This window comes from Cyrtonyx montezumae, unplaced genomic scaffold (genome assembly GCF_038088225.1).
Source record: "Cyrtonyx montezumae isolate F1298 unplaced genomic scaffold, pur_monq_1.0 scaffold_33, whole genome shotgun sequence".
NCBI classification, from domain to species: domain Eukaryota; kingdom Metazoa; phylum Chordata; class Aves; order Galliformes; family Odontophoridae; genus Cyrtonyx; species Cyrtonyx montezumae.
The window spans coordinates 1,524,167-1,551,839 of NW_027072038.1; the positions used below are offsets into that span (position 1 = coordinate 1,524,167).

Sequence of the window (27,673 nt, forward strand, 5' to 3'; positions counted from 1 at the left end):
CGGGGCGGCCCCGGCTGTGCAGAGGGCGGCAGCGGAGCGGAGCAGCGTGCAGCATGTGCGGTGAGGGCCTGGGGCCGGGGTCTGCCTCCGGATGATGCCCCGGGTCGGGGATGAGGCTGTGGCCCCCGAGGAGGGGCTCCTTCTGGGTCCCGTGTCCTTTTGGGGGGGGGGGGAGCGGCTCGGCGGGATGCGCGGCCGAAAACGCGGAGCGTGAGAGGCCTCGGTGCGGGGGGCACCCCGGCAACCGCTGGGCAGCCCGGAGAGACGCGGTGTCAACGCGGGACCGAGCGCGGTGCTCCCGGCGCCGCGTCTCCCCCTCGCGCCCCTTTGGCTGCTGTGTGTGTCCCACCTCGTGTCTTGGTTCATCCTTCTTTACCGCGTTGCCTTCGTGTTGTTCCACGCTCTGTTGGTTATTTTTGCTTATTGCCGTTTCCTTTTTTTTTTCCTTCTGCTTTTACTCGCGGATTTAAAACTGATGCTGTCAGTGAGGCTCCGAGGTGATGGCCTCGAGTTGCACCGGCAGAGGTTCAGGTTGGATGTTAGGAACGATTTCTGCTCCCAAAGAGCAGTGATGCTCTGGCACAACTGCCCATGGAGATGGTGGGGTCACTGTCCCTGGAGGAGCTCCAGAACCATGGAGATGTGGCACTGAGGGACAGTGGGCGTGGGGGGATGGGTCAGGGTTGGACTTGGGGGCCTTACTGGTCTCTTACTGGTCTCTTCCAGCATTAACGTCAATGACTTCATTCTATATATTCAGTTTGCAGTGACCATTTATTTCAGCGACTCTGTGGTGTTGAAGTAGGGTGAAGCCCTCAAGCTGTCAAGTTGTGGAGCTCTATGAAGGCTCAGAAATTCATCCTTCTCTCTCTGTTTAGCCACAGAATGGCTTGGGTCGGAGGGAACCTCAAAGATCATCCAGTTCCAACTCCCTGCCTTGCGCCAGCTATGCGAATTTGTTAGAAGTACAAAGTGGAAGGAAACAAAGAATAGAAGGGGCAGTTATTAGTGCTAACAACTGGCTGTGGGAATAGAGGTGTGGTTCTGGTGCCCCTTTCTTTGAGGTCCAGCCTTTCATTTGGCTGCTGTTAACATTCTGGTCTTCATCTTCTGAACTCTGATAAGTGCTTGGTATTCTGTGGGTAGTTATGTGGTTGCATTCAGGATTTTAAGTATTTCTTTTTCATATGAGCGAGGTTGTTCTTGGATGTTGAAGTGTTTTATGAAACGGGGTGGAGAAACATCAAGGTTTAGTGGCTGTGTTGTTCTGGGAGCCAGAGATATATTCTGTAGTGAAAAATGAGGGGAGCTTGTAGCTCTGAAGACTTACGGAATAATGATAAGTACGTCTTATAAACTGAACGGCTCCTGGATGCAGAAAGTGTGTGAAGACAGCACAACGTTGCAGGAAATGGGAGAAGAACTGCTTGGAGTCAGCGGGTGCTGCCCCATTATGCTGTGATGTCCTTGGCTGCTGTAGTTCACAGTGCTGGTAGGCACGAGGCCCAGATGACCATGCTCTGGGCTCATACATTTCATTGCAGTGAAGGTTTGAGCTTTCTTGAGTGACAGAATCTGTGTCTCAAGCCCTGGTTCCTCCTGCTTCATCCTATTGGGTCCTGGTGGGATGGCTCTTGAGATGATTTTCACATTTATGTGAAAGTGACTTCCCAAAGTCCTGTGATCCGATGTGCTTGTACCCCTTGGCAGGTAAAACAACCCCAAAGTGCACTTCATTGATGCCTCACACAAGTGCGGGGTTTGGTGTGTAAGATAAGCTGTTCTTTTTGATATTGATTGTGTTGCAAAAGGGTGGATTTTGTTCTTGGTGTGTTTTACAAACTTGCCATTTGAATAGTTAACCAGGTACTTGGGTGTGCTTAGGTCTGAATGCACCAACCAGTTCAATGGCATCTGTGATATGGTTTGGAAAACAGGTCTTTCAAGGTTGCCAGGCCTTGATGGATTGTTCTGTAAATAAGTAAACCCATCATCTGCTTTAGGACAGCAAAAAAGGGGTTTCAGAATTTAGGTCCTGTGGTATTGGTGATCGCTGGAGATGAAAACAGGCTTAAGAGAGAGATCTTTTTCCCAGTGTATCATGTACGTGATATTTAGAGTACCCTCCATTTAATTTCCTGCAAACCAGGGGTCTGATAATCCTCACTCACCACGACAAAAGGTTCTTCAGCATTGCCTGGTGGATGTATGATAACATCATCTGTTGAAGTGATTTTAGCAGTGTACAGTATGGTATGAAGTTATTTGTTAACCTGGCAGTAAACCTAGCCTGAAGGCCTTGTGGCTTTTGTGAGAAAAGGATTAGGAGAAACTCCTCCTGAGTTAACTTCATGTATTTGAGACACTGGGGAAGATAATATGTGCTTATGTGGAAGTGGTGATTCATTTCGTTTTCCTGTGAGCTTACGTGAAATAAGGGAGCACGGGAAGCAAAAAGATCACAGGAAAAGAACATTCTCAGAAGAGGTATTTCCGTGTCTGTCAGTAGAAATAATGAATGTCCTTTTGGCAAAAGCTGTTCTGTTAACTTTTCATAGGGGGATCTTTATATAGCTGCCATTGGAATGCTCAATTTTAGTGCTTGATTATTATAAATTGCTTCTAAGAGAGCTGAGTTCCACGAGCACCTGAATATCCCCTCTGCTGGGGTAAGGATTTTAAGCAGATCTGTAAGAAACAGTGTTTTATGTTCAAAATCATGTTGTTGCACCCTATTTCACTCAAGAGAGGTATACCAGGCTTCTCAGTGTGGCAGGTCTTAGCATGATGCTTCGTGTGTTCAGTCCACGTGGCAGAGTCCTGTGTCGAGTCACTATTTGAAATGTTTTATTCCATTGTAAAGAGTGACTGCTCCTCTCATCCTGAAGTACATTCGTGTCAAGTCCTGAAGTTACATTAATGTATTCCAGACAGGGGTTTTGTATTTTTGGAGCCTATCAGATACAGATTTCTGTTGTACGCTTGCTGCTGTCTCCTAGATGAGAATTCAGTGTTAAATACAGTTAATGAAGTTCATGGCTGGTTGGGTTTTTTTTTTGTTTTCACATGGCATGTATTTCACCTTGAGTAATGGCAACTCAGGGCTCATCAAAGCAGTGTAATTAAATGCCATCCATGATGCCTGGTTTCCTGACTCGGTCCAGAGCCCAAGTTAAGAGTGCAGGTGTGACAGAAAAGGAGTAGTGATTTGAGACTAAATATGTACGTTGAGCTGGAAGTGAAACTCTTCATTTTCAGATCTGCTGGGACCTGAAATTACGATGGGTGTCTTTCAGGAACCTTCTGTGTGACTTCTCCATCTTCCTCACTTGCAGTGAGGCTGGGAAGGGGGCTGTGCTGGTGGTGGGACACTGATGGAAACGTACCAGTTCTGTGTTGGAATTTAGAGTCATAGGATTGTTATGGTTGGACTGGATGATCTTTTAGGTCTTTTCCAACCTTGGTGATTCTATGAATGGATCAGGCTGCCCAGAGAGGTGGTGGAGTCTTCTTCTCTGGAGACGTTCAAGACCCAGCTGTGCCACCCGGGCTGGGGAGAGCTGCTTTGGCAGTGGGGAGATCATAGACTCTGTGATCTCTAGAGGTCCCTTCCAACCCCTCAATTCTGTGATTCTGTGAGACCACAGATTCCCCAAGTCTGGCTCATCCCACCATGCCCACTGCCACATCTCCATGGTTCTGGAACACCTCCAGGGATGGTGACCTCACCACTGCCCTGCATTGCATCTTTCAGTACCCAACCACTCTTTCCAAGAAGGGATTTTTTCCTAATCCCCAGCCCAACCTGTTCCTATCGACTGTTGTGATGTAAATGAGTTGTCGCTTTGATGGAAAAATTGGCACTTAGTGATGGCGTGCTCTGTGCAGAGCCTTCAAGCAGCTGTAAAGATCTGTGCAGTTCTTCTCATCTTTTGAGTCATTTACATTGATGTGAATGTAAGCACCGAGGGAGAGAACAAGGATTTAATGAGACGTTGTGATCTGGAGATGAGCATCTCTGTTGTGCAGAAAGAATGACTTTTGCAGTCTATAAAACACGAGGTAGGGTTGCTGTGTGCCATCCTGCATTGCTGCATCACACCTCGGAGAAGGATAAAGTGATCTTTGTTCAGCTTAGGAGTACAAAGAGGCTCTTTTCTGTGCTTTGCATCATGTCAGCATCACCTGAGCACCCTTTGGCTTGCCATGCTGCGTTCCCTTCTGTAGGGTTGCACAGATGTGGCCAATATCTTGAGGTGCAACTCAGGAGCAAAGTGCTGTGTATAGAACTCCTCTTGCTGGCTGCCGAGAGAAATGAGCATTTTTTCTTCCAAGAACACACTTAAATTGGTGAAGCATGACAAGCAATTAATGCCTTGGGTCTTTTTTCTCATCTGTCGAGGGCAGCAGAATTGTATTTAGAAATGGAAGATGATTATAAGATGTGATTGCTCATCTGTTCCCGAATAATCCAGTACAGGAGGGTAGAGGCAGTAAAAATGCTGTTCTGTACGTGTGGGTTGAAGCTTTCTCCAGCTCTGAAGAATTACCTCATTATGGGATGTTTGAGAAAGAGAAAACCAAAATATTTCCTGTAAATGGAACTGTTATTTACACACAGTTCATCATGATCAGATGTCATGAATGGATGATAAGCCTTCAGTTATTTGGTTTTAACTTGCTGCCAGGCTTGCATTCGTTTTCACCTGCCTTTTATTTCTTTTTTTTAATGCATATTTTCCCTCTTTATGCTTTAAACCTGCTCATCTTACTTCCCTTCTTCTTTGTGAAAACGTGCAAAGCTTGCAGGTCAGTTTGTAGGGTGACTTTGTGTAGTGGCCTCTCCGATACCGCTCCATCTCCTCAACCTCTAAAAGCAGAACTGAATCAGAACTGCACCTCCCATTGTTTAAAAGCCTTTTCTTAAAATCTGTAGCATGTTTTACAGCATTAATATTACATTTATGTGCTTATAGTTGGCTTTTTTCCTCACAGTCTGTGTTTTCTGGTAAAAATCACTTTATTTTGTGGCTTTCTCTGTCATAGATTCCAACTTTTCCCCAGTCCTAATGAATAATCTGAATGTGGTTGTGCTGTAATTAATACGTTTTCATTGCCTGAGGCACGTGCTTCCCTTCTGGATGGATGTTTTCTGTTATTTACAATACGAGCACAAATAAACTCTATTTGATTGCCATCCCTGTTGAGCCATCCCTGCCTGGAAGGAGTTTCTCCTCTTTTTGCCTGTTCAGGTGTGGCTGAACTCTTTTAAAGTGGGCCATGGGGGCCACCCCTCAGCCTCTTACTTGGGCCAAGCCAACCAAGGGCCCTCAGCTGCTCCCTCTGTTGCCCACCAGCCCTTTCCCATCCTTCTGGCCCCTCCTTTTGGACCCTATCAGTTTTATGGCCTTCTGATGTAGTGGCACAGAGAGGGGCACTCAGCCCTCAGCAGCTCTTTGTTGGGGAGTCCTGGAGCTGCTGATGGCTGCCACGTTGGGTCTCATGGGTGGCAGGGCAGCTGCTGAGACCACCTAAACTGTCCCCTTTCCCTGTCCTCTTCCCTCTTCTTTTGCACACAGTTTCTTCTCTCAATTCACAGCTGTTCTGGTGCACTCTTTGCTCACCAGCCTGTCCCGTGTTTGTTTGCCTGTGAGTCACTCAGCCTGGTGAAGAAGGCCTCTTCTGTGCTCCATCAATGAGGCTCTTGTGTGTCTGGTTGTGTGTGGGGAAGGGCTTCAGGAGTGGCCTCACTCTGCATTCAAAGCCCAGAGCACCTCAGTGCTCATGATCTGTCTCCATTTGCTAAAAAGAGCCTATCCCACGTGGATGGTGTTGTGCTGTGATAGTGGAAATAACTCGTGGTGGTGCCATGGCAGGACGGCCAGCGTGCTTTTGAAAAGAAAGCTGGGATTGTGGGATATTATGGAGAGCTGATTGAACATGGGGAGCTGCCCAGAGCTGGGGTTGTAGGGCTATAGGGTGAACTGAGCACGAGGAGCTGCCCACAGCCACCAGTGAGAGGTGGGCAGCTCAAGGGTTTGGATGGGAGCAGGGCTGTGCATAAAACAAGGAGAGAGGTTTACACTCTGAAATAGTCTTGCTAAATGTAAGCAGCTTTCATGTTTCTGTAATTATACATGCTGGCTGTAATTATGGCTCCTGAGCCTTGTTGACTTTGGGTTGGTGTGTAGATGGAGAGAGAAGTCTCAGGAGTTTCTGGAACCCAATGTGCTTTTTTAACAATGTCTTGGGTACCAGGCAAATCAGAGAGGGGCTTTTCCAGCTGCCTACTAATAAAGCAATTTGCTTTGTACTCCTGGATGAGACCTGGCAGCCACTTAGAGGATTTCAGGCATCCAGGATGTAGCTGAAATATGCGGCCTGTCAGCCTGGGTGACAGCTCTTTGGAGGCAGCTCACTTGTGAACAGGGACTGCTGTTTGTCTGAGGAATGCAGTTTTTAGGATCAGGGCAAACTAAACATCTCAAATTGGAAAACTTTTGATGTTGCTAGAAGAGTTTGGAGGGTGAGAGCAGAGGGAGCTTTTGAAACACAGCTGAGTTTGGTGACTGCTGTCACTGTTTTATTACCTGCTGAGATTTCAGCTGTGCATTTAGGGTTGTGGAGGAGAGGGACTCACCCTATGTAGGTACAGGAACCAAGGTGGAGGTTGAACAGATGCCATTGTGTGGTGGCAACAGCTGTTTGGTGTGGGATGTCTGGAGCAAAGGAAGAGAAATTGTGTTCATGTTTTAACTCTGGCTCTCGTATTCTTACAGGTGCTTATGAGGAAAGGCTTTGGGTTTAGGGGAAACAGAGACAGAAGCAAAAGACACAGAGTAAGGAGCCATCATGGGAGTAAAATCTCCCACCCAGAAGTCTGGGAACTGAGGAAGGTTATATGGCAGCACCATCCAGAAATAGACCAAAACCAACACAGAGATTTGGGCTGCCTTTAAGAAGGACTCTTTGACTCAACTCCTTTCTCCTCAAGACTGATTTATAAAGTTTCTCTGATGACAAACCTTGTGTTACCAGGCACTCACATACGTGGATGTAAGAATCTGCTTTGCTTTTATTCCATGCAGATGTTTTTCTCCTTTAAAATGAGAGAAATAACAGTTTTCTAGCATGGTTATTTTTAGCAACCAGTACATGTCTTTGCACACTCCTGTTCCATCATGGCACCAAAGGGGATCTTTCTGAACTGGAGCTGTAGCTGGTGTTGGAGATCGAGGAATTTGCATGTCCCCATCACCATGATGTGTTTACACCCCAATGGCTTAAAAATAGAAGCAGTGATTTATCAGCCTTCATATCCCCCTGGAAAAATAGCTTCATTAGTTTGAAAGTGTTGATTTGCAGGAGTTAAATTAATTTTTCCCATTTTTTTTTTTTCTGTGGGAGGAATTTAGTGAAAGGAAAGCTGTTCAAGGTAAAATTCATCTTGAAAATGGTTGGTAAGCACTGAAAACCCAGTTTTCCTCAGTTGTGACTTTGTGGTAACATTATGCTCTTTTCCCCTCGCAGGTATCTTTGCTTACCTGAACTACCATGTTCCCCGGACCAGAAAGGAGATCCTGGAGACCCTTATCAAAGGGCTCCAGAGATTGGAGTACCGTGGCTATGACTCTGCAGGTAATGGAAGCTCTTCCTTGGATGTTGGCTTAATGATTCTCATGGTGTTTGTGAATATTTTCTACTGTCTTTTGCTTTTGAAGCAAACTGAAATGTAAATTGGGTACGTCTACGGCCGTGTGGTTGGAGGTTTGGGTTAACTTCCAACATAGGAGTTTCTTCTTGATGCCTGGCATCTGAAAGCTTGAATTGTAGAATCACAGTCTGTGTTGGGTTGGAAGGGACCTTAAGGATCATCTAGTTGCAACCCCTCTACCACAGTATTGCAAGTACCTCCACAAAGGGAAGATTGACTTTCAGTCTCAAGGGCTTCATGCCTTTTTATTTCAAGGGTCAGATGAGGAGAGAAAAGGTATTGTAAAGGAAAAAGTCAGCAGTATTTCTTTATGTGAAATGTCATAGCACATGTTCTGCATTTCATACTCTTTCTTTATATTCCATGGTGATGCTTAGGTGTGGGAATTGATGGTGGCAACGACAAGGACTGGGAGGCTAATGCTTGCAAAATCCAGCTTATCAAACAGAAGGGGAAAGTGAAGGCTCTGGATGAAGAGGTGCACAGTATGTATTGTTCTTTCCATCTTTGCTCTCTTCCCTTGAAATGTTTTCTCATGTCATTTGAGTTTTGTATATCATCTATTTTATGCAGAAACTCTTACATGGAAATAACTTTACCTGAAAGTGCCAGAGGTGTAAACTCATACTGCAAAGGACATGAAGTTGCGGAGAGACCCTGTTTTCTCAAGAAAAAGGAATCACATGTTATGAACATTAAATAGATTTGAAATACGGTTAAAAACCTGAAAAAAACAAACTTTCCTTAAACTGGGGAAGTGGGAAATCCTGGGAGATAGTTATCAGGCAACTAGAGTTTGGTCACAAAGAAAGAAAGTGCTAATAAATTCAAGAGTTGACTTCTGTATTTCCATCTGTCAAGCTGTCAACCTGTGTGGCAATGAAGTTGGTGAACGGTTACAAGTAGGCACTGATGTAACTGCCAAATTAATGTAGCACAGGGTGAGGACTTGTCCATCTGCTTCTGACTGTTCTTATTTCCTTCATTTTAAAGCTAGATTTGTTAAATCTGTGCAGAACACAAAGAGTTATGAAGTTGTTGGGCCAGAACTTGGCACTCCGTTAGGCTTACCAGTTCTTTTAACTGTCTCTCTGGAGCTGGAGTGAAATTCTCCCAGTAGCTTTGGGTTGGGGTGGTAAAAAAAAAAAACCTTTTCTCACTTCTGCCTGCAGAGCAGCAGGACATGGATCTCGACATCGAGTTTGATGTACACCTTGGGATTGCTCACACCCGTTGGGCGACCCATGGAGAACCCAATCCTGTCAACAGCCACCCGCAGCGCTCGGATAAAAACAACGGTGAGGACGTCTGCTTGAAGGGAAAGCTCCTGAAACTAAAGCTCCTGAACAAATTGTGGAATGTAGGGCAGTGCATCTGGCTTTCTGGGACACCTGATGCGTCACAGGGAAGGGTGTCTGCACCCAGAATGGGTGGATCAATGCACAGTTGTTGGGAAGCTGGAGGTGTCTGGGACTGATTTTTCACTTTGGGGAAGTTCTTGTGAGCTGCTTGCAGCACTGGTTGATCTCTTGGAGGGCTGGGGTGAGCATCCCAGGGGTTCAATGGGTGCATGGACATAGAGCAAAAAGAATTAACAGCACTTGAAATGAACTGAATTGAATGGCATTGGATGGTAAGAATCTACCCAAGATGTTCTTGAGATTTTTTTCCCTTTTTTTTTCCCAGTTTTGTTTTTCTTTTCTGCTCACCACCACTGTACAGCGTTGGTTGGTGTTTTTTAGTGTACCAGCCCGGGGGACAGCACCAGCAATCTGACAGGAGAAGCAAAGTGTTCAGTTATTTCCAGCAAGGTCATTATCTCCTGCCATTCCCAACCAAACAGAATGGGGCAGAGCAAGGAAATCACACCAGGAAGTGCAGCTCTTTTTATTCTGGTGGCTTTACGCGCTGTAACGTTCTGTGGTCCTGGCTGTTTGCTGGGAGCTGTGCTGCTGTGGGGATTGGGTGGGTGCCATCTGCCAGCCTGAACTGTCTTCCTTTTTCTCCAGAGTTCATCGTCATCCACAATGGCATTGTCACCAACTACAAAGACCTGCGGAAATTCCTGGTGAGCAGAACCCCAGTGTTGTTGGGGGAGGGATCAGGAGCCCCCCCCACGTTCCCAAGCTGAATTAGGATGTGCTCATTCTGCCTTCATTCCTTTTTTCACTCTTCCTGTTACCTCTCACTCTCCCACTCCCATGCTCGCTACCACTTCCCCACTCACAGTCACCCTTGAACTCATGCACACTCATACTCACATGAACACCCACTCTTGCTCTTCTCCTCGCACTATTGCACTTGCACTCACTGCTGCACACATTTGACCTCACACTTTCTCTTCTATTCCTCCTCTTGCCCTCATGCTCCCATTTGCACTTTCACTTCCTCACTTGTATTAATGGGGTGGGGAGGAAAGAAGATGGGAAGAGAAAGGAAGGAGAAGTGGATGGAAGGGAGAAAATGAAAGATGGAAAGGAAGAAAAGGAGGGTGAGTGATGAAAAAGGAAGGCAGGAAATATGCAAGAAAGAGGAAAGTGCACAAAAAGAAGAAAAGGAGCAAGAAGAAAAGGAAGGAAAAGAGAATGCAGGGAACAAAGGAAGCAAAAGAAGAGGCAGGATGGGAGAGAAAGGAGGAGTGGAAGAAAAGGAGGAAGGGAAACAGAGATCTGGTTACCCAATGCGTGCTGTTGCTGCAGGAGAGCAAGGGCTATGACTTTGAGTCAGAGACGGACACAGAGAGCATCGCCAAACTGGTGAAGTACATGTATGACAACCGGGACAGCGACGACATCAGCTTCACCACCCTGGTGGAAAGAGTCATCCAGCAGCTGGTAAAGCATGGGGCACAGCGTGGGGTGGGGCACAGCGTGGGGTGGGAACACAGGGGTGGATCCTGGGAGCAGGTAGAGATGCAGGGGAGTGCTGTTAGAGGCTGGGTCAGCTCCAGGCGGTGTGTGCTAGAAGTGTGCCTGCAGTTTCCATCTGGAAGAGGTGCTGACCCCTGGTGGGAGCTCCACTGCACAGCCTGGTTTCCACGTGTCAGCTCTGGCTGAACTGCACAGGACCAGGATCCATCACATCTCTTCCCAGAGCAGGTTGTTCAGGAGGTATTTTTTTCCCCAGTGATTTCCCTGGCAGAAGCTGCAGTAACTGCAGACAGGAACGAGTGTTGCTTTTTATCAGGTTTTTTCCCTTGTAAGTTTCCTGTGAGCTAACACAGGAGTGCTTGCAGGGGCTGCCAAGCAGTTCAGAACTCAGTGTGTGGCTGAGGAGGAGCCCAGAGCAGCTGGAGCTTCTGGTGGCTCCAGGGGATCAGTGAAATCTGCTCAGTGTGTCCATCGTGCTGGGATGCCTAAATTCCTGCCCTGACCTCAGATGGAGGGATAAACCATTTGTATTTCTTTCATTCTAGGAAGGTGCTTTTGCCCTTGTATTCAAAAGTGTTCATTATCCTGGTCAAGCAGTTGGTACCAGGTAAGTATTTGTATAGGAAAGAGCAGTCTTGGTACACTCAACCTTTTGGTAGCTTCCTTTTTCAGCCAAAGTAGAGGACAACAGAGATTGGTCTCATGGGTATATGTTAGGGTATCATAGGGTGTATATGGTAAGGTGAGGTTGGCTGTTGTTTTTCACTTCCCCAATTAATATAACAGGAAATTCCAAAGAGCAGAATGGTTCCAGTGGAAGGGTGCACCAAATATTTTTAGTGACATGTGTTACAATTGGAGCAGGGCAGCTCTGAGCTTCGGGGGGGGGGGGGACAGCTTCTTTTTGTAGACTTTGGTTGCAGGAGCTTTGGAAGATGGTTTTCTCTCTTATTCTGCATTTGCAGCATGTGGGCACGTACTCCGTTTGACTTGCAGGCGAGTCCAAGTTTTCTATTCCACCTTTAAACTTGAGGATCAGTCCAGTTGGTTTAATCCCTTGCATTAGCTTTATAACCAATTTTGAGTAGCTGCAGGTACACACAGTGTGCAGCAGCCCACGCGTTCCTGGCTCAGGTATCTGGGTCTTGGGTTACTCTCGCAGAGCTGATGCTGAATTTGGGGCAGATTTTAGCTGGGGACAGCAGCCCCTCCAGGTTGGGTTTCAGGAGGACCAACTTTTGGGTGCTGAGGATTGTCACTTGGTGTCTTGCAGGCGAGGCAGTCCTCTGCTCATAGGAGTGCGCAGTGAGCACAAGCTCTCCACCGACCACATCCCCATCCTGTATCGGACAGGTAAGCATGAGCTTAGCTTTAATGACCTGTGATTGCCAGCAAAACACATCTGAATGCAGCACAGTTCAACTTGGATACTCCCATTCATATTACGTGCGTGGCATGTTGGCATTCAGGAACTTATTTGCTTTTAAGAATGTGCTTTGCAAGCACTGCCACGAGCCTTGCTTTATTCCCTTATCAACTAAAGTTTAAAAACCATTCCATTGCTGAGCACTGAGTGGTTCTGTGAGCACTGCAGTGATCATAAGGACTGTCCCAGTATGTCTTCCTCCTTCCTAATGGTGCTGCTAATGATACCTTGCTGCAATATGAAGAACCAGTCCCAGTAAGCTGTCTGTTTCATCTTGGTTGATGTGGATAATTAGCAGTAATTCTTCACGTATGTATATAACACCCTTTTTTTTAATGATCTGAATTTTGTTTTCCAATTACACTTACAGCTGTACAGTCTATGGATCATTCTTTTGATGGAATATCCATAAATGTGGAGGAAGGTGCCTACCAGAGACAATCTCATAGTTGATGTTTCATACAAATCCTCCAGTTTGTTAGGAGAGGAATCAAAAATGAAGCAAATGTGCATTGTCTCTTTACTGTGTGGTTATTGCTTTCCATGTAATCTAGTGAAACAAATGGGATAACCAGAATTCCTTCTGGATCAGGAACACCATGAGCAACACACAGGAACCTATTTCAAGTGTGCTGTGATGCTCAGCAGTAAGGTTTACCTGTGACTGCTGCTCACTTCCCTTTGCTCTTTTAACGTGGCTGTATTTGTTCAGCTTGAAATATATGGGGCACTTATTAGGGTGAACCATTTTTAATCTCATATTAAGTACTTAATTTAATCACACCTTCGTGTGTGATCTGGTGAACAGAGTTGATAGCTGAAGCTGAAGAGAGCAGCTGTGTTAATATGTGCTGCAGTGCCTTTCCAGAACTGCAGTGTGCCTGGAATTGTGCTAAATGACAGAGATGGTATTAATATACTTAAAATGTATCCCTTGTCCTCAGTTTTTATACCTGTGTTAATTGTCCGTGACATTTCAATTATTTGATTTAGAAGGGAAAAGATTAAAAGAAATTTGTGTTGCTCATAGGTTCTAGTCTTTGGGAAGTGGGTGCTGTGCAGCAACAATCCAGGCTACTCATAGATAATTGGGTCATCTGTGGGCAAACAGATGATGTAGGAGCTGCAATGCGTTGATAATCTCATTTTATCTTCTCAACCATTCCTTGGTTAAGCTGCAGATACGTGTGCCAGTACATTCCGGTTCTAGCTCAGAGGAAAGCAATGCAACATAGTAAAGTCAGTGTGGGGAAATGAATTTTGAGAAACAAAATTTGCATGCTTCAATCAAGTATGGGTGCTTCTGTTGGAGATTGGCCACTAACACCTTTGCTCTGTCCTTTCCCTCATTTACTGACCTGATGAAGTGGAGGGCCCTGAACTCTTGGCTGAGTGAAACCTTCTTATGAAGTATCAACATGAAAGCAGTATTTTTCTTTTACATCTACAGCACTACAGATCTCAGCATTACATTTCCAAACTAAGATGGTTCTTAGTCCTATGTCCTTCAGTCCACTTAGATACTTCCCTCCCAGCAGAGTAAGACAGCTGTACAAATTCTGAGTCTGAATTAGAAGCTTGTTTGGTATCTCAGGAGCAATGCCAAGTGCTTAATCATGAATCCCTCATCTGTGTCTGAGCACATTAGCTCAGCCAGACAGAAGCAGGTTTGGATTACTGCTGGTGGTGCTCAGGTGGCGTGAAAGGATGTCATCCAGTGACGAAAATCATTGACAAAGGAAGAGCAATCCTGCTTGTTTTCTCCAAGCTTCAGGGAAGTTAGTGAAACGCGAGCACAGGAGGTGTTTGTAATGATAAACAGGACAGATTCAACTGGGAAAATATTGGTAAAAGTGATTGCTCGTAAAGCAGCATGAGTTCTCTTTTCCTAGTGAAGTCATGCATAAACTTTTTTCTGTTTTACTGCTATTTTTCTCTAACCGTAGGACTCTGCATGCAGATGTAACTCAAAAGCACATCAAGCACGTAAGCAAACTGTGTAAGGGCACCGTGATTTAATTGCTGGTGTGCTGCCCTCAGTTCACTGTCACTGTTAAATTTACTGTGACCACTCACAGTGATGAAAGTAGTGCTTCATGTTGGTACTGTGCCTTGGGACCTTGGGCTGAGCCTGACCCTGCAGCTCACTCTGGATTTGTCAGTGAGTGCAGCACCTAATCCTTCTGTCTTTTAGGTAAGGACAAGAAGGGAAGCTGCAACCTGTCTCGTGTGGACAGCACCACCTGCCTCTTCCCTGTTGAGGAGAAAGCTGTGGAGTACTACTTTGCTTCTGATGCTAGGTAATGTGCTACAGCATCTTTCAGTGTAGAGACAGTTTTGTTCTTTAAAGGCAGATCTTATGTATTGCTAAGATTCCAGAGTTGTATGATGGGAAACCTGGGACAGCACACACCTAAAGAAATGGGACAGAAGTTGCTTCTCTAGTGATCTCTGTACGTGGGCAATTTCTTTGTAGTCAGAAGTGGCTTATTTTAGTGGAGGAAGGGAAGATCAGCGTGACAACAGCCTTAGCAGAACTGGTGGTTTTCTGTGTATTAGGGAAAATATTGGTAAAAGTGACTGCTCTGATCTCACAGAGCTTACCCAAGGTCAGAACAAAAACTGCTAAAAAGTGAGGTAGATGGAAAAAACCTGGTTATATTGGCAGTGTAGAAATGTTCTTCACAATGTTATTCTCATTTAAAAACAAACAACTATTGACAGGGGTACCCTCTAAAAGCTGTATGTTCAATTATAAGCAGGGCTGTAGCCCTCATCTTTCTGTGACAAATAATACAGCAAATGATGTGTGCTTTTGCAGTGCTGTCATTGAGCATACCAACAGAGTGATTTTCCTTGAAGATGATGATGTGGCAGCTGTGGTTGATGGCAGACTTTCCATCCACCGCATCAAACGCACAGCGGGCGATCACCCTGGCCGTGCTGTGCAGACCTTGCAGATGGAGCTTCAACAGATTATGAAGGGTAACTCTTCTGAATGTCACCTGAGTGGATGCACAGACCCACAGTCACTGAAAAAATCAGGTTGTGAAGGACCTCTGGGGATGGTCTGGCCCTGCACAACCTGAATCAAGTTGTCTTCTTCAAGTAAGAGAGCGGAGACTGAAATTTAATGGTATTTCTAATCCTGACGGCCTGGATCAGGTTGTTCAGGGCATTATTTATTGGAGTTTGGAGTATGTCAGAGGTTGGAATCCCACAGCCTCTCAGCACCTGTTCCCATGCTTGATCTCACCTTCGTGGTGCAAGAAATTGATCTTGCATCTAATAAGACTTTCCCTCTATATAACTCCATAAGGAGAGTTGTGGGGCTGAGCATTTTGCCTCCTGCTTGGAGGCATTGGTATTTTCTGAGTCTGAACCATAACCAGCTTGCCGTTCCAGATCTAACCATTAGCTGAAACATTCTGGTGGCTTGAATCTTGTTCTCATGACAAGCTGATGCTTTGGTAGAAAAAGAAATACCAGCTTAATGTCACCTTACTATTAGGTACTAGAGTGAAAAATCATCTCCAACTGGTAACTGGCATGTTAGTGACTGATCCAAACTTTTCCACACGTGAATTTAAATTACCAGGAGGTAAATAAAAGTATTCTCTTGTCATTTATTTTCTTACAGGTAACTTCAGCTCATTCATGCAAAAGGAGATTTTTGAACAGCCAGAATCCGTTGTTAATACCATGAGAGGAAGGGTCAACTTTGATGACTACACTGGTAATGGAGATGAACTCTTCTTTATTTTTGGCAGTGCAACGTCCAGTAGTTATTCACAGCAGTCATCTTGAGAAGATGTGCTACCTGGCCACCCTAATTTTTCTCTCTGAATCTTGGTTACAGTGAATCTCGGTGGCTTGAAGGATCACATTAAGGAGATTCAGAGGTGTCGTCGTTTAATCCTTATTGCTTGTGGGACGAGCTACCATGCTGGAGTTGCAGTAAGTGGTCAGTCTCTATCTGTTTGTGAGCTGTAGGTAGAGCTGAACGATGCTGCATCTGTCAGCAGGATAAGGACGAGGTGATGATGCTGAGCTCATGTGTACTGCTTGGTGAAGACCCTTGGGAAGCTGTATTCACCTGATTTTCAAATGGCCAGCAACAAATGTGGGAACTAAAATGAGTGCTCTATGAAAATGTTGGCAGCGTTCAATTGAGTAGCCACAGCAAGCTTCTGGGCTTGGCCTTTATACTGATGGTAGCTCTTGAATTCATTTGTAATACAAGTTGTAGTCTTATGGAATGACACTGTATAAGGAGGAAGAATTTTTCAGAACATTTGGAAGCAGGTGGCCCTTATAGGCTTTGTATGGGGGGCCAAAAGCAGGGATAGTTGTATGTAATTTGAGTATACTGAGTAATCAGAATATAATCCAGTGCTAATTCATGTATTTTGATAGTAATATTTTCCAGTGTATGTCAACCAGAAGACTTTTTGTTTGCACTTCAAACACTCTGCTTTCTAAACACGATATGTCACTTTCTAACGTTTTTTTTGCCAGACCCGTCAGGTTCTGGAGGAGCTGACAGAATTACCTGTGATGGTTGAACTAGCCAGTGATTTTCTGGACAGAAACACTCCTGTCTTCAGAGATGATGTTTGCTTTTTCATCAGCCAGTCAGGTATGGTCTCACTTTACCACCCAACTCGCTCACGTCTTGCCTGTAAGCTTGGGAGGCCAAAGTCAGCAGGGGTTGAATTATCGTGCCTGATGTAGGACTGCAAATCCTATGTGCAAGGGAAGAAATAGGTTTGCTTGATGGTTAGACCTGCTCAGTTAGGTCCCCCCAGGCACTTCTCTCTCCCGTTGAGTCTGCTGGGGAGCTGAGACACGTGCAGATGACACTGCGCCTTTTCCATCTAGACTTGGAACTTGATGATCCTCGGTGTCCCTTCCAACCCAAGCCATTCTGTGCTCAATCAGTTGCCTGCTAAACATGCTTATGGTAGCAAGATCAGTGTCAGGTAACTTAGAGAGTCCCTTCTTTGTAGGGGACTCATTTTCTCAGGTTTTGAAACATTTTGCTTTTTCCCCTTAAAAGTTGCACTGTCCCAAATTTAGCAGGCAACTGATTGAGTGCACCCCAGGGGATACATCTTTCCCCTGAAGTGTTGGATGTGGCAAACAAGCAAGGATTTTCCTGGAACCTAAGCTTGGTCATCAGGCATTACAAAACCAAAGCAAATACTTAAATAACCCCTGTTTTCCCCCCACCCGTAAATCTGTTTTTGTAGCTTTAGATTTCCACCCTACTGGTTGGTAGGATGTAACCCAGTGTGCAGCCAGTGTTGTTTTTGTATTGAAGTGGAAGTGAGCCTAACTAGCTCTGTTTTTGTGTTGTCATATGGGCAGGAGCACCTCAGAAGAGGCTGTTCTTTTAGGAGAAAGGCAAATTGATGGAATATGTGGTGGTTTCTAGTACCACCTGTGGAGCTCAGCTAACAAACATCACTGCTGGGATCACCAGTGTGAGGTTCCCGTTTTCCCACCTGCTGAGTTCATTTAAACCAACCTTTTTAATTGCTGACTCCTTTAACTTGCAGACAAACACAAACCTTTAAGATTGTTTATCAAAGCACTGCAGCTCTACATCTGCAGTGGCACGAGTAACTGATACCAAATGGCAGCATTGGCAAATGTGTCTTTTCAGGTGAGACAGCAGATACTTTGATGGCTCTTCGGTACTGCAAAGAGAGAGGAGCCTTAACTGTAGGCATAACCAACACAGTTGGCAGCTCAATATCACGGGAGACGGATTGTGGAGTCCATATCAATGCAGGACCAGAGATAGGGGTTGCCAGTACCAAGGTAATACTGAGTTTATCAACCTTACTGAATCTCTTATGAGGTTGGTTATTATATGGGTCCTGGAATGCTTTCTGTTCCTTCTTTAACCATTGAAATTGGTGACTGTGTAGTCAGTGACCATGGGCTGTTCATTTTCCTTTTCTTGTATCTTGCTAAGAGCTTTTTTTTTTTTGTAAAGGAACTATTCCAAGGAAGCAATATTAAATGTTGAAAACAGAAGGGTCTCAGAGAGAAGAATGCCCTAGGATGCAAAAATTCTCTTCTCTGTCATTTGTCCTGAGGTACAGCCTCTGTTTAAACTCAGGTCTCAAGATGGAAAAGGAAATTGTAAGAATTTCAGAAGCTCAGTACATAACTGCCCTGAATCACACTGCTGTACTGAAGAGTGCTGACCTTAAAGCTTTATTTTAGCAAATGGGGGAACAGTCTGTAAAATATTTGTGCCCACCTCAGAGTTATTCTCTGGTTGATACATCTGGCTGCATGTGATATAGTTTAAAATACCATGCTTTGCTGCATTTCATTTCGATGAAGTGCTTCTGCATGGTGAAATCTGCTTTGGTTTAGTTATATTTAGAGGCGAGATGATGTCAATCTGTTACATAAATTTGGCCAAAAACCACATTTGAGTTTAATAGTTCAGTGGGGAATTTGATCATGGAAAATTCACGAGTCTCTTACAAGAAAACTTTGAACGAGTTGTTTGTCACTAGGTTGTTTTCACATAACCAGCATTTGGAGATAGCTGAAAATGGTTTCTCTCTGGAAATGTGGGAAGTTACCAAAGTTGTGCTTATATGAAACAGGAACTGGAAGAGAGGTTCTCCTCTGAGGCTGTATATTCATTTTGAGAACATACAATAAACAACACAAAGATTGCTAACACGTCTTCAACTGCATGCTACCCAAAAGTAGGAGATCACATTCTGTATCTCACTCTCCTATTCAGCATCATTCAAGCTTTTCCAAATTCCTTCAGAGCCGTTTAATTCTTCTCCAGGATATCAACATGGGAGCTGTTTGATCATGGTTGAGAAAGGCACAGAACTACTACAAACCTTAATCTTATTTCTAAGAGTCTTCAACCCCAGGCTGGCTCTGCAGAGCATTTCATCATAGCACTTGTCTTTTAAGGACTTCAGAGGCTAGCCTTCATAATAGCTGTTGGATACTATGCCTCAATGTCTTTGCAGACAGTTTCTTTGAGCACTATGTAGGTAATTTTCCCCCACAGATGATGATATTGGTCACTGTGATCTCTTAGAGAGCCTTTGTGAGGTGAAGTGTTCAGAAGCTGTTCCTGAAGAACTGGGGGGAGGAAGGGTGGGAAGTCACCTTTTCAGTAAACTTTGCTTTTCATGAGTGTGATCCAAAAATCCTACAGCCAGCTGTAGAGTGTCACCATGCCCAGAATCACTGGCTCTGCTGATCGTCAGTGCTGTCACCATTTGCTCCCTCAAATACAGAAAGCAGGACACAGCTATGGTCACAAAACAGGATTTAATAGTTGCCAGGAATCTTAGAAATGCTCATTGCTCGTGTTCCTCTTCCCTGCTTGATTGGAAGGAGAGCCACCATTTAATAATGTGTTAAGAATAAAATCAGCAGCTAATTGAAGGATGTAGGTGACAACTGTTTGCTTTCTGTCTTGGTAACATGTTTCTCTCTCCTTTTTTCTCCCATCCCCTCACTAGGCCTATACCAGCCAGTTTGTCTCTTTGGTGATGTTTGCTCTCATGATGTGTGATGACAGAATTTCTATGCAAGAAAGACGCAAGGAAATCATGCGTGGTCTCAAAGGACTGCCAGGTAAGAACACATCACCTTGATTCCTTCTTGCCAAGTAATAATAGCACAGGGGAACCTGACAATGTCTTTGTGTTTGAAAGATGGAAAGGATGAGATTTGTGCCAAGTGACTGTTAGTGATCACTTTGCAGTTCACTCTGATGCCTTCAGAGCACCAAATTGGACTGTTAAAACACTTGAGTCCAGTTCACTCTGCAAGTCACTGCTGTCTGTGTGCATGAAGTACGGGCAGGATGTGCTGTTTGAGAGATGCAGGGTTGTAAGCAGATGCAACTTTGATTCTTCCAGACTTGATTAAAGAAGTGCTGAGTATGGATGACGAGATCCAGAAGCTAGCCACAGAGCTGTACCATCAGAAGTCTGTTCTCATCATGGGACGTGGCTACCACTATGCTACGTGTCTAGAGGGAGCTTTGGTAAGAGATATCTTTATTTGAAACCTCTTCAAGTGCACTTAGCTGTGGGCTTAGATTAGACACCTGGCTACAAGTTGACTTATAAACAGTGAACAGCTGTTACCTGCTGGCTGATACAGGCTGGAATAGTTGGAACTCCCCACAGTGCTGCTGTTAATTCCATGTGAAGATACCCAATTCACATCATAGATGCTGGTTACAGTGGACTGAAAGGCTGTATTTTCAGCTGCAGCATTCACATTGGGGATGTTTTATGTCTATTTGCATTACTGTGGCAGATAGGGCACCCTGATCAGATCAATTCTTTGAACTGTTGGCCTGGCATTTCCAGAAGTGCTCAGCATGCCTAACTGAGCACATACCTTCTCCAGAACCTGTGTATTGCAGTTCTTACCTCTGAAAAGATTCCTTTTGGCATTGTGCTATCACCTGTGGACATGCACACGTGTCCTCCTTGCTTTTACCTGCCCAGTTCAAGGCTGTGATGATGTATGCATTGACTGATGGCAAATCATGAGGCCTTATAAAAGATTATTTTTTTTCCCCATTAGAAAATTAAAGAAATTACCTATATGCACTCTGAAGGGATTTTGGCAGGTGAGCTGAAGCATGGCCCTCTTGCATTGGTGGACAAACTCATGCCTGTCATAATGATCATCATGAGAGACCACACGTATGCGAAGTGCCAGAATGCTCTCCAGCAGGTCATTGCACGACAAGTAAGTACCTGTAAAAGCTTCTAGTGCATCCAAAATGCAGGTTTTAATGTAGAAGCAGCTTTATAGGGCACCCCACCTATCTGCTTTAGTGTCACTGCCTGCAATGTGAGTTCAGTGGGTAGTCTTTGTGGGCTTTACACATGCTTTTTTTTTAATCATACTGGGGGAAAAAAAAAGAAGAGAGAGACTGACCAGTATCTTTATTCTTAAATTTGACTGGTTTTACTACAAATCCTACAGAGCAATAGAAGCTGGGGGATGAGAGCTTCGTGGCAGAGTAGGTTAGGTCCAAAACATGTGTAGATCACTCCCCTAGAACCCACAGGACTTGAGGTAGTTTTCAGCTTTATATTTCACTAGCTGAGAGCACGTTCCTCTGGCAACTTCTGTTTGTTGTGTGGGGTTTGTGTTTTAAGCCTCTTTGCCAGTTCTGTCAGGTCACAGAAAAGGGAACGCTTCAGACTGCAGCCATGTACTCAGTGCAGAATACACTGATGTTGTGCTCTAATGAGGAAAGTGCACTGACAGAAGGCAACAGATGCAGAAGCCTGGTGGGCTTTGTTTATCCTTTCAAATATGCTACAGGGATGTCCACGTGATGTTAAGCTGTTTTGTTTTAAATTAAGAGAGAAATTCTTGCCACTGTTGATCTGAATAGAAGTGAAAAACAGAACGTTCCAGACCTGTTTGAATTCAGAATTTGCTTCTCCTTGTTACAGGGGCGACCTGTCATCATTTGTGACAAGGAAGACATTGAGACAATTAAGAGCAATAAGAGAACAATCAAAGTTCCTCACTCTGTGGACTGCCTGCAGGGGATCCTGAGTGTTATCCCCCTTCAGCTTCTGGCTTTTCACCTTGCAGTTCTCAGAGGATACGATGTAAGTACGATATTCTCTTCCTGATTCCCTTCCTCAGCTCTTCTTGCATTTGTGTTTGCTCCCTGCATGTCTGGAAAAGGTGTGTTGGGTGAGGCTGGAAGTCTGGGGGGTGCCTGTGTGACTGCGTGAGTTACTGGAACCAGGTTAAATGGTGAACCTAGCAACTGCAGAAGCTTTTTGTGAGCAAAACGTGAGGGTGGTCTGTGAGAGGTGGCTGAGAACTGTGCAGTTTGAGCTTGGACGTGTCTGTTTTCTGGTGCTGGAGGGCTGGTAGGGAGCTAAAAGGAAGCTAGAAATTCCACAGGAGGACGTTTGAGATACAGAGTCTGTTTGTGCTGGTTGTTTGATCTTAACACAGACACCCTACCCCTTACCACAGTGACATTCCATATGTGAGGTCTGTAACAACATAAACCAAAGGGACTGAGTCCTTTGTTCTTGACTGTCATAACAGCTGAGGGTGATGGGCTTTTTCTGTGCTGATTATCCCAATTAACAGGGAAATACACTCAGTCCATTTCAATTTAAACACAGAACAAGTGCTCCACACGTTACAGAGTTGTACACATAGAAAGTCTGTAAATACTCACGAGCATCTTCTTTCTCCTCCCTCTCTGCAGGTTGATTTTCCAAGAAATCTGGCCAAGTCCGTAACTGTAGAGTGAAAGATCATCTGAATCATAGGGGCAAAGGGGAATTAAGTGAAAGACTCTTTTTGGTACCAAAATAACTTGATTTTAAAGTCCCCTAGGTAAATCTTATTTTGGTAAATGATTGTTTGTGTACAAGATCACCGTAATTCCATTACTTTAGTGATTGTCAAATTGATTCCACATGCTATGCCAATAGCTCCGGGTTTTTTGAACAGTAGATTTCCATGAAAGCTATTAAATGGTTTTCTTTAAAGATTACTGAGTCTTCTAGGTAAAGGGCCCTCCACTTTACTTTCAGATACTGTCATTGTTTCTTACACAGTGTGGCTCATTCCAGTGGTTGGTGAGAAACCATTCAGTGCATTACCTGTCATGCTCTCAGGCAGTGATATCGCAGTGTTCAAGTGGAACAAGAGCTGCTACTGGTCGTGGTCATGCTCATGCATGTATTATAACAGTGGGAGAAACTGCAAATGAGTGCTTGGGTCAACTTCTGCCTCATCCATAAAAGGGGATTCAACTGACCTGTCGCAGCCTCTGGAGCTTTAGGCACGTGCTAAATGTGCTGAGGAAGTGATGTTGCTTCAGAAAGATTTTATCTATGCCAAATACCTAGCAGCTGACAATCTCACAGAGCTGGGCCACGACACGCCGTGTGATGCCAGCAGCTCTCTGTAGTTGTACCCACGAAGACAGTGGAACTGACACCTTCAAGTGCAAGTGGAAGCAGAGTCTGGCTCAGCACGATGGATGCCTACCAAAAAAAAGGAGGGGAAACAGTGCTCAGTTGGTGGTGGTGTCTATTTTGTTGGTTTAAATTTGTTTTTAAACAAGCAGCACGCTCCTTGTGCTGAGGGCTGAAGGTTTTTCCCTCTTGAACTGAGAGCTGTGGCACTACAAGGATATCATAAGGAGCAGGCTTTATTTTACTGCACATCACTTACTGGTTTCTGCCTTCTGAGACAGCACTGAGTCCCTCTCTGAGAGCACTGAGTCCCTCTCTGAGGCTTGCTATGGTAGACAGAGTCCCTTAAGTGTGTGGGTTCTTGTTTATGTAGGAGCAGTTCATACAGTTGTAGTGTCATATGTGATTGTGTCAAATTCAGCTGGTGTTAACGTTGGAGGGGATAAAACTTGGATGGAAATAGGAACTTTGACAGTGTTTTTTTTAACAAGCTTACAGAAGTCACACAGAAAAATACGCCTTCAAGACTTTGAGCAAGTCATTAAAGGGCAGTTAATTGAGTGTTTCCTAATGCAAAATGGTGAGCTTGATGGGTTTTGAATGAGCTTTATACATGCAACAGCATGATACAAGGTGGAAAGCAATGCTTGCTGAGTCCTGGTGAATATTCTAAACTGCTGCCCCTAGAAAATGGCATTAACAAATGGAGTGTTTGAGGACCACCCATTACCATTTAAAACTGGTGGATGATTTGCAGTAGAATTGCATTGCTCAGATGAAGTGTTTCTGAAGACAGTGGCCGTTCTGCTTTGTGTCAAATCACAGTAACCTATTTGACTTCAGTTCATAATCAACTCGAGGCTGTTTTGTGATGTTAGTGAGCAGAATGCTGCCTGCCTGGAAACGGTTTCTCAAAACCAACAGATGTATGTTTATTAATATTGTATTCAGACTATTAATTTATGAATGCATTGTGCTGCCAGTGTCTGAGAACCGAGTAGGAAATGTCTCATTGTATTTGTACAGCAGTTGCTTATGAGGCACTGGTTCCTTGCAGCACTGTGCCTCTGCCTGGACGTGAGGAAGGAGATAACCCACAGGAACAGCACACAATGGGTGTTCAGTGCTGAAATGGTTTGGGGGTGGTCCCTCACCCCACTGCCTGCTGCTCACCTCGTTAAGGGAAGCTGTGAACCTTGAGCATGGGACTGGGACCCAAGGAAGGTTCCCCCAGTGCCCAGCATGTGGACTTGCAGTACCACACCCCGTGTTTAGCATGGGGTCTGATGGGGAAGAACCTACAAGAGAATGGTTTGAAGATCTGTTTCTCCTGTTCTGTTCAGAAGAAGAGCACCAAGCGTTGCTTTTATCTTGCCTTGTGGAGATGATGGTGTGCCAGCTCAGCAGGTCTCCTGGCAGACAGGGTGGTCAACCTGTCCAAATGCAGATTGCTGTTCAGTCAGAGGTTGGTAATGTTGGGCTGTTAAATTTTTATGGAAGTTTGTGTACAAAGAGGACCAAAGAACAGGAATAAGAAGTGCAGTGAAGTCTGATGCTCTCCTGCTGGATGTAACCGTACAGATACTGCTGAGCTTTTTGGCTTTAAACCTGTGATAGACAAATCCTTATTCTCTATAATTCTCCACGGCAGATTCATCATTTCTCTGCAGTAAGGTAGCCTGAAGTGCACAAACTGCCAAAGCAGAGGTGTAGTACTTGCAGCTAGGACGTGGTCATGCTTCAGTGGAGCATGCTTGCTATGAAGAATTTCTCTGATGAGCATGGTAGGGAATCTGTAAAGCATCTCATCGTTAATTGCCATGCTGGTGTGAAGTGAGATTGTATAAAGGACTCTTCTTAGCTTTCCTTACCTCATTTTGTGTAGACATGTTGTGTTTTGATGAGCAGACGATATTTCTCTTTTTCCCTAGACAACTTCTAGAATGTCTCGTGCTATTTATTAACGGCGGTCGGTCTTCTGCTCTCCAGAATGAATGTTTTGCTTACTGAGCCAGTCCGACTCCCTCCTGCTGGTGGAGGTGTGCAGACATCCAGCAGCCCCTCACTAAAATCCAGCCACGGGTAAACACTGACAGAGCCCTTTCTCCTTTTGCACAGCAGCTGCCTATTACTGCAGACGTTTGCCAGAAAGGTTTTTCCTCCCACCTGTACTGAAGAAAGGCTGTACGAAGCTCTGTTTGTCAGATCTGAGTGTTGTCTGCACATATGTCATTGCAAAGAGCCCAGAGCAGTGTTGGGATAGCACGGTGTCTGTAGGGTGCAGTGATGGCTTGGGGATGTCCTTCTAGCCACATCCTTGTTCCCAAAGTCTCTTTGTATGTAATGAGCTGCACTAGTGAAAGCTCTGAGACAAGTGGGAGAATCTCATGTGTACAACAGCACGCAGTCTTGCTTAATTAATATCCCTAACGATAGCTTGGACAAACTGGGTTGGGTTAAGCTGCAGAGTGAGACATCTAAAAGCCCAAGGAGGGCCAACGTTAGTGCAGAATGGTTTCCTCCCTTCTGGGAGCACTCCATGGCAGCGTGAGCAGCAGCCTGTAGGATGGGTGGGTGAATTGCAGTTTGGCACACTGGTGTTTGGCTGTGGCTGATTTTAGATCCTGTCCGATGGTACCAAATTTGCTTCAAAGCACACAGTCCCTCCACCGGATCAGGAAGAAGAAATAAGGAAATAGTTGGTTTGAATCAAAGGATAAAACTACTTGCCTTCAATTCAGTGTGTATAAATAGACATCTGAAATGGCAGATACCACCATTTCTTCCCTTTGGGTCTGTCTGCCTCTGCTTGTACATATCCAGCTGGCTTGGTTTGTGGGGACCAGTCTGTACTTCGTTTCCTGTTGTGTGCTATATGGAGAAGATGTCTTACTTTTGTCTGTAGTGTTTTATAATTTGGGTTCTGTCTTTTTGCTTACTTTTTTTGTATCTCACCCTTTGAATAAAATCAAGTGCCCTACATTAAACAAATGGAATTACTGGTCTTTAGTTAAACACGTGTAAAAGTTTCAAACAAGCATTTGTTTTCTTAGATAAAGTGGGCAGCTTGGACCTCTCCTGTGCAAGTAGTAAAGCCACAAGGCTGCTTTTGGAGGTTAGTGCCCTGGAACAGGGCACCTGTGTTCTTAGCATCAATTTAAATCACAAAACTAGAGCCAGGAGTGAAGTACTGTAGATGTAGGGACAGCAGTGGGGCTTTGTGGGCAGCAGTTAAATGCATCACATGGGGATGGAGCCATCTCAGTGGGGCCACCTGCCCAGGTCTGTGGTTTGGGAGCAGCTTTTGGACCAGCCTCGCTCCAGAGCTGTCCTATTTATTGCCTATTTCCATGATTTTATCAACTAGTTGGAATATATCACAGGCATTTGAGAAAAGAGCAAGCAATGAGATGTCACAGCCTCTTTAGTGTGGAATGGCCAAATCAGACCCACAACTCAAGAGGGGACAGGACACCTTCCCCCATCCTCAGGTCCATTATTTCCTGTTAAAATCCACTGAAATATGTTCCCACGGTTTTCACAAATTCCTATGGCAACTGCTTCACACAAACAAGCTGCTTGCCTGCATCTGGATCCTGAAAGTGGCTGTGAGCCCAGGCATGTGGAGGACACGGAGTGTGTGGGATCCCCATCCCTGGAAGTGCTCAAGGCTGTGGATGGGGCTCTGGGCAACCTGAGCTGGTGGGTGGCACCCAGCTCATGGCAGGGGGTAGGGGTGGGTGGGCTGTAAGGACCCTTTCACCTAACCATGCTGTGATCCTGTGGTTCTGGGTGCTTAGAAGTTGGTTTCAGAGCAGACAGAGCAGCCCCAAATCACTCTGTGGAAGTACTCCTTCCATAAAGCAAAGTGCTGGGCCAGCAGCATCTCCTCCAGGCACAGAAAACATCCTTTGCCCTTCTGTTTTGTCTCCTGAGGCAGCTTTAAAATCTGTAGCATCTCTGAGAAGAGCCCAGCATCTCCTCACTCCACCCATCCCATTTGGGTTACCCAATGGCCAACGAGAATCAGAGCAAGCACTGACTGCATGGAAAAGCAATGAAGCAAGGGCTACATGGGTGCCCATCTCCACTTTGACTCCCCACGTAATGTGTGGTTACAAATAATACCATGATCACATCTCCAGACCTCCCTGTTTCCACAGGTGGATCGCATCACTGCCCCCAAGGACTGAGAGCTGCTGCTCGCATGGAAGGAGCAAGGGGTGAGCTGCAGGCAGCCAACAGCACAGCCCTGGGCTCTGCCCACACCCCAGGGTGTCACCCTGGTCCTGTCTGCTTGGAGTGGTTTGCAGTGAGGCATTGAGAACCCACCGGAGAAGAGACACGAGGCACAGGTTATTCTGGTTGCATTTTGTATTGCAGTTCTTGCTTTGGTTTTAAGCAATAAAATGTTGAATTTATTAAAAAAAAAAAAAAAAAGCAAACACAAAAAACAACCAACCAAATGATGCCTGAAGAGAGGAGCGTTCTGCTTTGGTGGTGCCAGTATTTGTCTTTTCATGGTGGGTTCCTTCCCTTCTTGGCTTCTGCGGACCAAGGAACAGAGAGTTCATTGAATCATAGAAACATTAAGGTTGGAAAAGACCTCGAAGTCCAACCCCAACCCCACCATGCCCACAAAGCCCATTGCAGCACGTGGTCCTTGAGCCTGTTG

General features: G+C 45.1%; 1 protein-coding gene across 3 annotated transcripts; it reads left to right on the forward strand.

The window, feature by feature from the left end:
* On the forward strand, nt 1–27,378 carry GFPT1 (glutamine--fructose-6-phosphate transaminase 1). 3 transcript variants are annotated; one of them, XM_065745089.1, is made up of 20 exons: nt 1–60; nt 7,531–7,638; nt 8,092–8,199; nt 8,887–9,012; nt 9,724–9,782; nt 10,414–10,548; nt 11,130–11,191; nt 11,858–11,937; nt 12,381–12,434; nt 14,205–14,310; nt 14,832–14,995; nt 15,651–15,746; nt 15,870–15,967; nt 16,529–16,649; nt 17,679–17,836; nt 19,531–19,645; nt 19,933–20,060; nt 20,612–20,779; nt 21,499–21,660; nt 27,162–27,378. In XM_065745089.1, exons 1-20 carry the CDS (start codon nt 54–56, stop codon nt 27,189–27,191), a joined length of 2,085 nt encoding a protein of 694 aa, XP_065601161.1. In that variant the 5' UTR covers nt 1–53; the 3' UTR covers nt 27,192–27,378. The 3 variants fall into 3 exon arrangements, with proteins under 3 accessions (XP_065601161.1, XP_065601160.1, XP_065601162.1); XM_065745088.1 differs by lacking the exon at nt 27,162–27,378 and adding an exon at nt 22,281–23,291; XM_065745090.1 differs by lacking the exons at nt 12,381–12,434; nt 27,162–27,378 and adding an exon at nt 22,281–23,291.
* Nucleotides 27,379–27,673: the final 295 nt, after the last annotated feature.

Coding starts and splice junctions, on each gene's coding strand:
- GFPT1 (XM_065745088.1), top strand. Junction 11,192..11,857: donor GGTCAAGCAGTTGGTACCAG/GTAAGTATTTGT, acceptor GGTGTCTTGCAG/GCGAGGCAGTCCTCTGCTCA. Junction 19,646..19,932: donor TGGTCTCAAAGGACTGCCAG/GTAAGAACACAT, acceptor TGATTCTTCCAG/ACTTGATTAAAGAAGTGCTG.